Below are 14974 nucleotides of genomic sequence, written 5' to 3'. Positions count from 1 at the left end.
TCAGTGCCCGTCCCCTCCCATCCCCACACTCCCTGGCTCTGGGGTCCCAGTCACGTTCCCCATTCCAAGGACCACCTGGTTGTGGGAGAAGCCCCCATGGGAGAAGGCAGGGAGGTCAGGGGCACAGGCAGCAGCCTGGGGCAGGCAAGCCAGGGAGTTGATCTCACAAGACCCAGCATCCTGATCTTCCCGGAAGTAGATGGAGTCAGCAGAATCCATGGAGGGCTCCTGGTCAAAGAAGTTGTAGGGTCGCAGGAAGAAGCCCACACCATTCCCCACTGTCACCGTGTTGGGAATGTCCTCTGCATGTGGGATGTGCAGGAAACCGGCTGTCACCCAGGCCACCAAGTCCTAGTAGGGAAAGAAAGAGGATCATGAGGTCAGGCGCTGCTAAGGACACTTCTGCCTCCCACAGTGGACTCATACAGAAGGACTGAGCTCATCAGCCAGGAAAAATGTGAAATCATAACACTTTCTCCTTTCAGTTCAGTTCAGTTCAGTCGCTCAGTTGTGTCCGACTCTTTGCGACCCCATGAATCACAGCACGCCAGGCCTCCCTGTCCATCACCAACTCCCGGAGTTCACTCAAACCCATGTCCATCGAATCGGTGATGCCATCCAGCCATCTCATCCTCTGTCGTCCCCTTCTCCTCCCGCCCCCAATCCTTCCCAGCTTTCTCCCTTAGTGAGTCCTAAAGACCCCTGGAGGATTCTGACTTGGAAGAGAGTGAGGAGGCTCATGCTTGCTCCCTCTGCCTCCTCCCTCACCCCCACAGGCCCCCTCTCGACTCACTTGCCCAGCAATAGTCTCATTGTTGATGAAGTCACTGAAGTCCAGAGTGGGGCTCCAGGGGTCATTCAAATTATAGATGCTGGTGCTGCTGGGCTCCCCCTCCTTCCGCTGGGTCACGGCCAGCTGGTACCTGCAGGGGGTTTGGATTAGACCCACAAGATCATTGACCCATCCTGCTGCCTGAAGCTGCACTGAGGAGAGGACACACAAAGGGGAAAGGAGCACAAAGGTCTTAGGGTGTCCAGCCTCTTTATCGTCCTCTGTCCACTTCCCACTCTCCCTCGCAAAGTTCCTGCATGTGCTCAATATCATGTATCTCACACATCTACTAGTCCATGGTTCAGACTTCAGGTGGGACTGTGACTCATGCCTCCATGCACATGGGACTCTGGGTCTGCATGCATAGGCACAGACATGGCCTGATTCCCATCTTGGGTCAATTTCAGTATCTCATGTACCTGGATTTTAGGGAGGACTCCCTCAGAACTGTGCTCCTTTCTTCCTCCTTTCTTCCCTCCTTCAATCTTTTTTTGGTATTGGGGTATAGTCAATTAACAATGTTGTGATAGTCTCAGGTGGATAGCAAAGGGACTCGGCCATATATATTCATGTATCCATTCTCCCCCAAACTCCGCTTCCATTCAGGCTGCCACACAACACTGAGCAGACTTAGTGCTACACAGTAGGATCTCGTTGGCTATCCGTTTTATTTTTTTATTTTTGGCTGCACAGGGTCTTCGCTGCTGTGAGCTCAGGCTTTTTCTACTTGCAGGGAGTGGGGACTAATCTTCGTTGTGGAGCATGGGCTCTAGGCATGAGGGCTTCCGTAGTGGCGGCTCAGAGATCTGGAGTGCTGGCTCAGTAGTTGTGGTGAACGGGCTCAGTTGCCCTGCAGCATGTGGGAATCTTAGCTCCCTGACCAGGGATCGAGCCCATGTCCCCCTCATTGGCAGGTGAGTTCTTAGTCAGTGGACCACCAGGGAAGCCCAATTTTAAGTATAGTTGCATGTATGTGTCGATCCCAAACTCCTCAACCATCCCTTCCCCTCACCCTTCCTTCCTGGCAACCATAAGTTTGTTCTCTAAGTCTGTGAGTCTGTTTCTGTTTCGTAAACAAGTTCACTTGTATAATTTGTTTTTAATATTTCGAATATAAGGGATGTCAGACGATATTTCTCCTTCTCTCTCTGACTTACTTTACTCAGTATGACAATATCTGGGTTCATTCATGTTGCTGCAAATGTCGTCCACCCTACCAATGCCCCTACCCCCCATTCTATTGAGCGATAAGTGACCACTGGTCATTAAATTTCATACATTTTATGTTAGGGAGTTCTTCCAAGGTACTTAAAGAAATTTGATTCTACTAGGTTGAGCAAACTCCTTAAATTATTATTTTATGTGGCTGGGTTTCAACTGACCTTCTCCTTTTGAGGAGCTGAAGCCATTACTTCTTTTAATGGCTAAGTAATATTTCATTGTGTATATGTACCATATGTTCTTTATCCATTACTCTGTCGATGGACATTTAGGCTGTTTTCATGTCTTGGCTGTAAACAGTGTAAAGAGTGCTGCAATGAACACTGAGGTGCAGGTATACTTTTAGATCATGGTTTTCTCTGGGTATGTGTCCAGGAGTGGGATTGCAGGATCGGATGGGAGTTCTATTTTTCAGTGTTTAAGGAATGTCCATTCTCTCTTCTCTATACTGGCTTTACCAATTTACATTCCCACAAGTAGCATAGGGGGTGTGCTCTTCTCACCACACCCTCTCCAGCATTTGTTTACGGATTTTTAAATAACTATTTTGACTCAATCTTTTTTAATAAGTTTTTTTTTTATGTGGACCATTTTTTTTAAAGTTTTTATTGAATTTGTAATAATCTTGCTTCTATTTCATGTTTTGGCTTTTTGGCCATGAAAAATATGGGATCTTAGCTCCCCGACCAGGGATCAAACCCACAACCCCTGCATTGGAAGGTGAAGTCTTAACCACTGGACTGCCAGGGAAGTCTCTCCTCTCCAACCTTGATTATGAACATTTTAAACATACAGAAAACTTGAAAGAGTAAGAGAGTGAACACCCACACACCCACCTCGGAGATTCCACTGATGCCTTAAACGTTTTTTCACATTTGGTTCAGTATCTATCTTTCCATTCATCCATTCACCCAGTAGGTTTCAATTTGAGCAGCCTAAGATTGTAGCTGTAGGAATGCATGTGTGTGAGAATGTGTGGTTGTGAGTGTGTACACACACCCATGGGAGGTGGGGAGCCTGGGTTCCCAGCAACACGTAGCCTTTTGTACCATCCACCTCCCCCAGTGCCTACCTTACATCCCATCACTCACCTTGCCCAGCTGAAGGCTCTCTCCATGGAGCTGTTCTGGGGCAGCGGCTCCCCAGCAAAGCTGACTGTTTGGATGCGATAGCCCCGAGGGTGTCCCCACTTGTTGCTCTGGTTGCTGGCCAGGTACAGGTAGCGAGGGGAGGCCCCTCCCACGGGGAAGGCGGCCTGCTCCTCCGTCTCCAGCTGCTTCCGGGTCACCTGCAGCCTCTGTATCTGGTGCTCAGGGCTCCAGGGTACTGCCGTGGGGACAAAAGCCATGTCCTCAGCCCAGACCCAGTTCTCCAGTCCTGGGGGTGTGGAGTGGGGAGAAGGGAGGACCGAGAGTTGGTCAGGCAGTTGCCCTGCCCCCTCTGGAGTCTGCCTGCTCCTGGCTTCAGAGTAGGAGCCAAAGACAAGGCCAGACTGAGTGTGTCCCTTGCTTCCCTCCCCTCTCCCCAGAATGTCCCTGATCCAGAGATTTGGAGAAGGTTTTTCTTCTGGACATCATCTCTGGTAATAACCCCAGATTCCCTACGACTGAGTTTCCATTGACCTTCTCCTTCTGAGGAGCTGAAGGTAGGGTAGTTTCCCTGAGGTTGGAGCAGTCTAGCAGGCGATGTGCAGAGTCAGGTTCTTCCTGACCTGAGGAAAAGGTCTGCATATCATATCTGAAGTGCCATCATTAGAAACTGACTTCTCATGAACATAATCACAGCAGTAGCTCAGTTTACTGAACTTGGAGGAGTTCTACACAGGCACTGTGCTAAGGGCTTTATATGGATTGATGCTTTACTTACACAACAACCCATTTTATGGATGGAACAACTGAGGCTTAGATGTGCCCCAGTTTGTCACCAAGGGAGCTTCCCTGGTGGCTCAGATGGTAAAGCGTCTGCCTGCAATGCAGGAGACCTGGGTTCGATCCCTGGGTTGGGAAGATCTCCTGGAGAAGGAAATGGCAACCCACTCCAATATTCTTGCCTGGAGAATCCCATGGATGGAGGAGCCTGGTAGGCTACAGTCCATGGGGTCGCAAAGAGTCGGACACAACTGAGCAACTTTACTTTACTTTACTTGTCACCAAGGGCACGTGGTTAGTTTCATGGTAGTGCTGGAGACCTAGGTCTCAGTCTGGTTCTACACTAACTATACATGAGTACCCAGAGGAAACCAATATCAAGTGGCTCCACCACACATGGACTGCAGACATGCAGGCCAGCGGGAAGGAAAGTCAGACCCCAGACCCAACACTGCTGGAGCTTAGTGGTGTTTTCTATTGTTTGGGGTTTGGTAAGGAATTAGGCATAGGATGTTGCCTACATATTTGTTTTGAAAGAATTTATTGGAGTCCAGCTAGGTTTCACATTAGGAGTCAAATTAAGTGATCTGAGACCAAAGAACAGTAAACTAAAACATGCCAGAAGCTCCCTGCATACCTTCAAAATATTAGAGAGAGCAGAGACTGATTGAGCAAAGCCTCAGTTTCCTCTTATGAATTACTGCTCCTAGTCCACACTCCACATTTTTTGCTTACGTGTGTGTTAGTTGCTCAGTCATTTCTGACTGTTTATGAGTCCATGGACTGTAGGTCTCCAGGCTCCTCTGTCCCTGAAATTTTCCAGGCAAGAATACTGGAGTGGGTAACCATTCCCTTCTCTAGGGGATCTTCCCAACCCTGGGATTGAACCAGAGTCTCCTGCCCTTCAGGTAAATTCTTTACCATCTGAGCCACCAGTGAAGCCTTTCTACTCCTAGATGATAAGTACAGGCCAAGAGTTCTCTTTTCTGGTACAGCCGCACAAGCAAACTCATATGGATAATAATAACAACAATAATAGCTAATATTTCTCCACATGTATCAGGCACCATTACATGTGCTTTAAGGTTTGCCATAGAGAGTTCTCAAATGGTCCAGTGGCTAAGACTCTGAGCTCCCAATGCAGGGGGCCGAGGTTTGATCCCTGGTCAGAGAACTAGATACACATGAATCAACTAAGACCTTGCATGCAACCTGGTGCTGCCAAATAGATAAATAAATACATAAATATTTTTCAGCCTGGATGGGGGGGAGCTTGAGGGAGAATGGATACAAGTATATGTATGGCTGAGTCCCTTTGCTATCTACCTGAAATTATCACAACACTGTTAATCAGTTATTCTCCAATAAAAAGTTATTTTTTAAAGGATTTCGCTGTCTAATTCAGGGGACATGGTTTCAATTCCTAGTCTGGGAAAATTCCACATGCCTTGGGGAAACTAAGCCCATGCACAGCAGCTACTGAGTCTGCACTCCAGAGTCTGTGCTCTGCAACAAGAGAAATCACCACAATGAGAAGCCTATGCACTGCAGCTAGAGAAACCCCACACACAGCAAAAAAAACACAGCAAAGCCATAAATAAATAGACAAGTACATAAAATTTTTAAAAAAACAGTTGTCCTAGTTTGGATGTAGAGATAAAGAGAGACATGTGTGTCAGTTAGAATATGTACATATATTTTCTAATTAAGTTCAATAAGTGACCCTAAAAACAAGGACATCCCAGGAATAATGAGCACACCTGCTATCCAGATCTTGGTTTCTAAATATCATTCTCCAATAAAAGAAACCAGAGATTCTTGGAGAAGTGGTTGAATCAAGGGTTAGTAGAGGGAAAATACAAGATGGAATAGGAACATATTGTGGTGCCAGAGAGTAAAGAAGTGCTCAAAAAAGGAGGGAATCATGTCAGTAGGACACAGAAACCAACCTAAAGGCCCTCCCAATGACCAAAACCGGAACAATTTAGGGAAAAAAATAAATGATAGTAGGGGGTTCTAACCCTTAGAATAAAATATCCATGAGTCCATATATATAGTTATGAATAAATAAATATATATGTAAATAAAATGGAGGGACAACACTTTTTTATGTAAAATTCCAATGAATAAATGTATAAAGAAAAAGAGAAAAATGTAAATGACACAGTAATAATCACTGTTGCAGAAAAAATCTGCCAATAGATGCTAATATTCATAGGCAAGAGTTTGAGAAGAAAAGAAATAGTATATTTGCATAGCATCCACCAATAGATGCTAATATTCATAGGCAAGAGTTTGAGAAGAAAGAGCTTGGGAAGAAAAGAAATAGTATATTTGCATAGCATCAAAAATTTACCCCAAATATTTATTAATTGCAAGTGGAAAACTAACTTTTGCAATGGAGGTAGCTGGAAAATACCACCTTAACCAACTGCTTGAGTCCCCCATCACTGGTGATAAGACATAAGGACATGATGTACCCCATGATACGATGCTCTGAGAAGGGTGTAATGTCATTCCTGTGGTTTTCTTACCCAAGAAACTCCATGAAAACAAAAACACAAGCTCAATCTAATCATGAGACAGTATCAGAGAAAACCCAATGAAAGCCATTCTACAAAATGATTGACTAGTATCTTCAAAAGTGTCAGTTCCTGGGACTTCCCTGTGGTCCAGTGGTTAAGCATCTGCCTTGCAATGCAGGGGACGTGGGTTTGATTTCTGGTTGGGGGAATCAAAGAGTCTACCTAAGATCTCATGTGCAAGGAAGCCTACGCACCACAACTACGGAGCCCTCGTGTCCTAGAGTGCCTGGCACAACAAGATAGCCTGTGGGCTGCCACAAAAGATCCTGCTTGATGCAGTGATGATCCCACGTACTGCAACTCAGACTGGACACAGCCAAACAGGTAAATAACAGGAACTGCTGCAGATTGGAGAAGACCATAAAGAAATAGGACATCTAAGCATAATATGGGATGCTGGTTTAGATCCTGAAACAGAGAAAGGAAATCAGTGGAAGAACTGATAAAATTCTCATCAGGTCTGCCATTTATAGTATTGTAATCATGTTAATTTCCTGGGTTTGACTGTCCTGTGTTTTTGTAAGATGTTAACGTTAAGGGGAGTCAGTGAAGGATGTATGGCAACTCTGTAAAATGTCTGCAATTTTTCTGTAAGTCTAAAGTTATTTCAGGGACTTCCCTGGTGGTCCAGTGGTTAAGAATTCATCTTCCACTGCATAGGATGCAGGTTTGAGCCCTGGTCAAGGAGCTAAAATTTCACATGCCCTGGGGCATCTGGGCCCAAGAGCCACAACTAACTGAACCCTCACATTCTAGAGCCTGCTCTCCACAACAAGAGAAGTCCATGAGCCACAACTTGAGACAGCCCAACCATGATGACGAAGAGACCATGCTCTTCAATGAAGGCCCAGCTCAGCCAAACCAAAAAAGTTATTTCATAAGAAAAAATGTTTTCAAATAGTCATTAATCCTCACAACAATCTTATGAGAAATGCGCTGTTAAACCATTTTTACACTTGTGTAAACTGAGATACAAAGAGGATAAGCATAAAAATCTTTCTCTCAGGGTGTGGAGAAAAGGGAACCTTCTTACGTTGTTAGTAGGAATGTAAATTGGTGCAGCCACCAAGGAGAACAGTATGGAGGTTCCTCAGAAAAGTAAAGTTAGAGTTGCCACGTGATCCAGAAATCCCACTTCTGGGCCTGGGAGAAAACTGTAATTCAAAAAAATACACACACCCCAAATTTCATAGCCACAGTATTTATGATTGCCAAGACCTGGAAGCAACCTAAGTGCAACAACCAATGATTAGATTAAGAAGATGTAAGATATACATATACACAATAGAAGTGGGTAGTGACTACCATATTGAACAGAATAAAAGAATAGAAAAAAGCATTTCTGAACAAATGCTGGAGAGGGTGTGGAGAAAAGGGAACCCTCCAACACTAAAACCTAAAAATAGAGTTACTATATGATCCAGCAATCCCACTCCTGGGCATATATTCAGACAAAACTATAATTTGAAAAGATACATGTACCCCTATGTTCATAGCAGCAGTATTTACAATAGTCAACACATGGAAACAACCTAAATGTCCATTGACAGGAGAATGGATAAAGATGGTGTAATATATATATACAATGGAATATTATTGAGCCATAAAAAAGAACAAATGAGAGTCAGTTGAACTGAGGTAGATGAACCTATAGCCTGTGATACAGAGTGAAGTAAGTCAGAACAAGAAAACCAAATATTGTATATTAACACATATATATCAAATCTAGAAAAATGGTAGTGGTGAACCTATTTGCAGGGCAGGAATGGAGACATAAACATAGAGAACTGACTTGTGGACACAGCGAGGGAAGGAGAGGGTGGGACGAATTCAGAGTGCAGCATTGAAACACTTGGTGTAAAATAGCCAGTGGGAAGTTCCTGTATAATGCAGGGAGCTCAGCCAGGTGCTCTGTGATGACCTAGAGGGGTGGGATGGGGAAGAGTGGGAGGGGGACCCGTGAGGGAGGGGGTATGTATATGTATACACACACACACTTATGGTTGATTCACATTGTTGAACAGCAGAAACTAACACAACATTGTTAAGAAATTATCTTCCAATTAAAAAATTTCATAAATAATAAAATACAGCAGAAACTGACATATTTATGAAACAGAAACAGATTTACAGCTATAGAAACAGATCTGTGGTTGCTGTGGGGGAGGAATGATTGGGAGTTGGAGGTTAGCAGACCTAAACTACTATACATAGAGTGGATAAACAGCAAAGACCTACTGCATAGCACAGAGAACTGTATTCAATATCCTGAGATAAACCATAATGGAAAATAATATGAAAAAGAATATACATATGTCTGTATAACTGAATCACTTTGCTGCATAGCAGAAATTAACACAACATCATAAATCAACTAAACTTCAATAAAAAAAAAAAAAAGGTTGCTCTCACAATTGCCAGGAGCTCTTCATGTGGTCCCTACTCCTCCATTATAACCTAAGCCTCCTGAGAGCAGAGATGTGGTTTCTTTTTAAACTGTTTTAGTGCAGTGCTTGGCACAAATATGCATTCAGTAAATATTTGTTGTTTGCATGAGTATAGTATGTTGTTATGTGAGAAATTAGAACTGAGAAAATATATGTACATTATGATTGAAAAATTTCAGTAAAAATCTATACCAGTATATCTTACCATGGGTCTTCCCAGGTGGCTCAGTAGTAAAGAACCCACCTGCCAATGCAGCAGACATGAGTTCCATCCCTGGGTTGGGAAGACCCCCTGGAGAAGGAAGTACAACCCACTCCAGTACTCTTGCCGTGAAATCCCATGGACGGAGGAGCCTGGCGGGCTACTATCCATGGGGTCGCAGAGTTGGTCATGACTGGGCAACTAACTACCACTGTATAGTATCATATACAGCACACACCCTGATATATTCTTGAACTGCAGGTGCACAGTTTAAAAAAGGAAAGAATTATTTTTTTAAGCATGAGGGAATAACTACCTAAGGTTGAAAATCTCTGAGGAGTTCGATGACTTTCATATTTATTCATATACTTTTACATCTTTAATGTTTCAAAGAGATTTTTCTTCTCTTTGGCCTCCCAGCAAGCAGGATATTAGTACCCTGACCAGGGATGGAACCCTGCCTCCTGCAGTGGAAATGTGGAGTCTTAACCACCGGACAACCAAGGAATTGGCACAATGAAAACTTTTAAATCTAGGCTTAAGACTTCAGACTCTTGTGCTCGCTTTGGCAGCACATATACTAAAATTGGAACGATACAGAGAAGATTAGCATGGCCCCTGCGCAAGGATGACATGCAAATTTGTGAAGCGTTCCATATTTTTTAGAGAGCTAAATGTAAGACCAGAAACTATAAAACTCCTAGAGGAGAACGTAGGCAAAACACTCTCCGACATAAATCACAGCAGGATCCTCCATGACCCACCTCCCAGAATATTGGAAATAAAAGCAAAAATAAACAAATGGGACCTAATTAAAATCAAAAGCTTCTGCACAGCAAAGGAAACTATAAGTAAGCTGAAAAGACAGCCTTCAGAATGGGAGAAAATAATAGCTAATGAAGCAACTGATAAAGGATTAATCTCCAAAATATACAAGCAGCTCCTGCAGCTCAATTCCAGAAAAATAAATGACCCAATCAAAAAATGGGCCAAAGAACTAAACAGACATTTCTCCAAAGAAGACATAAAGATGGCTAACAAACACATGAAAAAATGCTCAACATCCCTCATAATCAGAGAGATGCAAATCAAAACCACAATGAGATACCATTTCACACCAGTCAGAATGGCTGCTATCCAAAAGTCTACATGCAATAAATGCTGGAGAGGATGTGGAGAGAAAGGAACCCTCTTACACTGTTGGTGGGAATGCAAACTAGTACAGCCACTATGGATAACAGTGTGGAGATTCCTCAAAAAACTGGAAATAGAACTGCCATATGATCCAGCAATCACACTCCTGGGCATACACACCGAGGAAACCAGAACTGAAAGAGACACATGTACTCCAATGTTCATTGCAGCACTGTTTATAATAGCCAGGACATGGAAGCAACCTAGATATCCATCTGCAGACGAATGGATAAGAAAGCTTTGGTACATATACACAATGGAGTATTATTCAGCCATTAAAAAGAATACATTTGAATCAGTTCTAATGAGGTGGATGAAACTGGAGCCTATTATACAGAGTGAAGTAAGCCAGAAAGAAAAACACCAATACAGTATACTAATGCATATATATGGAATTTAGAAAGATGGCAACCTTAACCCTGTATACGAGACAGCAAAAGAGACACAGATGTATAGAACAGTCTTTGGGACTCTGTGGGAGAGGGTGAGGGTGGGATGATTTGGAAGAATGGCATTGAAACACGTATGTTGTCATATGTGAAACGAATCACTAGTTCAGGGTCAATGCATGTTATAGGATGCTCGGGGCTGGCATGCGGGGATGACCCAGAGGGAGGATAAAGGGAGGAGGGAGGTGGGAGGGGGGTTCAGGAGGGGGAACTTATGTAAATCCAGGGCAAATTCATGTCAATGTATGGCAAAACCAACCAATATAATATTGTAAAATAATTTGCCTCCAATAAAAAATAATTAAAAATTTAAAAAAAGACTTCAGACTCTTGTACTGGAATCATTGCCTCTGCCAGCACGTCTTACCTCCCACATCCAGATCCACCTTGTAGTGGGCACTGTGGGTGTGGACAGTACCCAGTGTGTTCTCCCGAACCTGGTTTCCGTATCTTTGGGCAGCACCAAAGAGAAATACTGAGCTGATGTAGCCCGTGGCATGGAATTTGACTTCTATGGCCCCATCGGGGTGGAAGACCATATCCCACACATAGTCATAGTTGAGCATCGTGGACACAGACCTGAAGACCAGCACTGTCTCCACAACGCCCCCAAAATAGTGGGAAAGAAAATCTGAGTGGTGTCGCCTCAGGGGCAGGCCCTTGTTCTGCTCAAACACACAAAAGGCGTCTCGTAGTGTCTTGGGGGCTTGGGACTCCAGAAGGAAGTGCCAGTCCACGTAGGTAGCCAGATAGGGACAGTCCACTCCACGGCTCAGGGGTGTGGAAAAGTATCCCAAACCAAAGTTGGCATCTGCATACCGGCCTCTCAAGGCAAAAGGAGAATTTCCACCATAGATGGCCAAGGCCTCCTGGACACTGACTTCATACGCAATTCTCTCCCCTTGGAAGCGGATGTCAAAGATCCTAGGACCACTGAAACCTCCGAGGCCAAAGGAGAAAGTCCACAATGAGGAGGACACTTGATTGCCCTGGACCCTGAAGCGGGGCCCCTGAGGATGGAACTGCAGAGGGGGAGCCGGACCCGGGGGCACCTGGGACTTCAGGGACCAGGACCCACCTGTGCCATTGTCTGAGATCACCACCACATTCACCTGGCCAGCCTCAAATTGCTCCTCCAGCTGGGCCAGACTCTCATAGTAGCGGCCTTGAAAGAACACCTTCTGGATGGTCCACTGGGCAGGGTCCAGAGCCTTGTGATCTACCAACAGCTCCAACCCCACGGGGTGCAGGAAGAACCCAGCCCCAGAAATGTTGTAGTAGAGGCCAAACCAGGTGGCCCTGTCCCCTGACTGCACACCACGGGGAGCTGAGTTCATGGTCACCAGTTTCTGTCCTCCTTGTTTGTAGGAGCAGCAGTGGTGGAGGACACCAGCAGCCCGGGGCAGCTCTCTGTCAAAGATCATCTGGTCTATGTCCAGGTACTCTCGGAGAAGCACAGGGCGTCGGTAATAGGGCAGGGGGCCCCCATGACGTTCCACGGTCACATCCCGCATGTAGGAGGGCTGGGGTAGTGGCCCCACCACCAGTTCAGTCACATTGGGCTGCGGTTGTTTGCCAAAGAAGACGATGGCCAGTGCCTCCCGGGCAGGTGGGGGGCTCCCCCTGTCCAGGTGGGCCAGGGCTGCAGCCTTCGGGGGCAGCTGCAGCTCTACCGAGAAGACGCAGTTGTCTGAGGGTCGGGCCTGGGCTGCATCCACCAGGTCTGGCCCCAGCTTCTGGGTCAGGAAGCTCATCACAGCCGTCAGCTCTTCTCGGCTCAGGTCTGCAAACAGCTGGCTGTGGTCAGGCAGTGTCCAGGGCTGGGCACTGGGGGATCCGGAGGGGCAGCGGGGAGGCAGGCTGGGATGACACTGCTTCCCAACTCCCTCCTCACTCCCAGCACCACCCTCCTCCCTGCCCATCACCAGAAGAGTCCACAAGGACAGAAAAATGAAGATGAACATCGCTAAAACTCCTGGCTGTCCTCAGCCTCTTCAATCGGAATGCAGAATGCAAGATAGACAGACAGACAGTGGGTGCTTGATGTCTCTTTCAGTCTCTGGAGGTTCCTGGCTCTGGGTGGTCCTTCTGGACGATGGCATGATGGGTAAATTCAAGACAAGCACCAAAGAGGGAGGGTTGGCAGGAAGTGGAGGTTGGGTGCGGGCAATGATCAAACCAGACTCAGGAGGTGGGACTGAGGTAGAAACCTGGACTTTAAGTGGTCCACGTCAGCCTCTGTCTTCTTGTTCCAAATCAAACACTCAGGTTCAAGGTTGGGGCACAAAGTGGAGGAGGGCTGTGTTTGGGAGACACAGCTGGAGGGAGGAGAGGAAGATGTGACGGGGGCAGAAAGGGACTGTCCTTGGGCTTCTCTCCTCATGCAGACGCAGCCTTTCTCCTGGCTACCTGGCTGCAAGCAAAAAGCACCTGAGCACAACCTTCCAGCAGGATTTGCTCCTTCCTCTAGTCTGGGAAGCCCTCATCACTGTCTTCTGCTCCCCCATCAACCAGAATCCTATAGGCACCCACAGGAGCCTGGAGAGTCATGCTGAGAACACAAAGCAGCAGGGAGGAGCTGGGGGAACTGAAGGGCTGAGCCAGATCAACATCTTAGAGGCCCTGAGCTCCCTGAGTCACTGGAGGGAAATATTTGGGGGGTGGAACCAGTAACAAACTGGAGGGAGTTGGGAGTTGCAGTGTAAGAAAGACCCTCTCCCTATCCCATGAGCAGGACTGGTGGATCATCACAGGTCAGGGTGCCTGGAACCCTGGCTGTGAACTCGCACCCTGGGCCAAGTTATAAATGCATCCAGCCATCACGGGCCCTCTCCCGACTGAGGTCTTTCTCCCTGTTCTTCAGAACCTAGCTTCTCTCCAGCTCACGGACTCATCTCCATCCACTGTTGAGCCAGCAGTGAACCTGGGCTTGGAGCAGAACAGAAAGGAGCAGAAGCTTCTGTGCTGTGTGTGCTCCCTGGATACGGTCTCCCTCAGGTCAGAAGCTGAGCAGCATCTGAAATCTGTTTCCTGTCCTTCACCTCCCAGCCCTGCCTGGGCTTCCAGCAGATGGAAGTCACCCTCCCCATTGCTTCTCATTCCCTTCCTTTGAAGAGAGACAGGCAGAGAGATTGAGTGAGAGACAGCAAAAGAGAAACGGACTGAGGGTTAGCATTTGTCTTGTACACGTACAGACAAGAGGAGGGGAAGGGATCACCAGAGGCCACACACATTTTTCTGGGTTCAAACACTTGAGAAAATTGAGCCCCCAAGCCCATGTCTCAACTCGCTTTAGCTTTTGCTACCCTACCCCTTCCTAAAACACAAGTTAATTTAAAGAACAGAGTCAAATCTTGTTGGGCCCATTTATTATTTGAATAATAATAAATGAATATTAATACAGTCATATGGTTCAAAATCCAAAATTTCAAAAGTGTTTATACTACGAAGTCACCTCCCATCTGAGTCCCCACCTCCTGGTTCCTCTCCACAGCAGCAACCAGTGTTACCCATGTCTTCTGAATACACATTTCTAAGATATGAAAATATGTATTTATGTGATCCTTCCCTGAAAAACACATGTGGAGGTGTCCTATACACAATTCTGTGCTTTTTCTTGTTCACTGGATTATGATTCCCTATAAAGAGATATAATCATTTTTACAGCTGCACAGTATTGCTTTTTAAGAGTGTATCAGAATTTATTTAATCAGTCTTCTAGAGACAAGAGTTCTACTGCTTCCCATCTCTGGTTATTTGCAGAGGTAGCCCAAATCCAGTCTGCCACCACCCAGCTGTCCATAGTAACAGCCTGTGTGGAGGCTCCACCCCCAGAAACCCTGACTTATTTGCATGCTTACACATGACTGAACAGCACCTGGCCCCGTGGTGTGAGTGCCTGGTCTTCCTGTTTTGCTACCCTACCTCCCCTGTTGGCTACTGCTGAGTACCGAGGGCACCGGTCACACACACACCTGACACAAAATGACCACTCTTCATTCCACTGCACCCACAAAGCCATCTAAAGTGCTAACTTGAGCTGCTGCTGTCCCCTCGACCATCCTCTGCCAGACGATGCAAGGGCCAAGGCAGATCTATACAAATGGGCAGAAAGAACTGTGAAGAGACACCCTGCCCCAGGACTGAGGGAAGGGGAAGCTCCCAGGGAGACAGATG

General features: G+C 46.1%; 1 protein-coding gene and 1 non-coding gene across 2 annotated transcripts; one reads left to right on the top strand and one right to left on the bottom strand.

The window, feature by feature from the left end:
• Positions 1-12762, bottom strand: LOC129538471 (primary amine oxidase, liver isozyme-like). The gene is made up of 4 exons (XM_088828563.1): positions 11166-12762; positions 3145-3430; positions 794-923; positions 1-351 (listed from the first exon to the last, which is right to left on the bottom strand). The coding sequence occupies exons 1-4, from the start codon at positions 12760-12762 to the stop codon at positions 1-3; spliced, it is 2364 nt and encodes a 787-aa protein (XP_088684689.1).
• LOC129544890 (U6 spliceosomal RNA) lies at positions 9712-9818 on the top strand. Its single transcript, XR_008683627.2, has one exon. It is a non-coding gene; the product is annotated as a U6 spliceosomal RNA (small nuclear RNA).
• Positions 12763-14974: the final 2212 nt, after the last annotated feature.

The sequence above is a fragment of the Moschus berezovskii genome, chromosome 20, assembly GCF_049115385.1.
Source record: "Moschus berezovskii isolate FMDL1 chromosome 20, NW_MosBer_1.0, whole genome shotgun sequence".
NCBI lineage: Eukaryota > Metazoa > Chordata > Mammalia > Artiodactyla > Moschidae > Moschus > Moschus berezovskii.
This window is presented reverse-complemented; position numbering and strand designations above follow the sequence as displayed.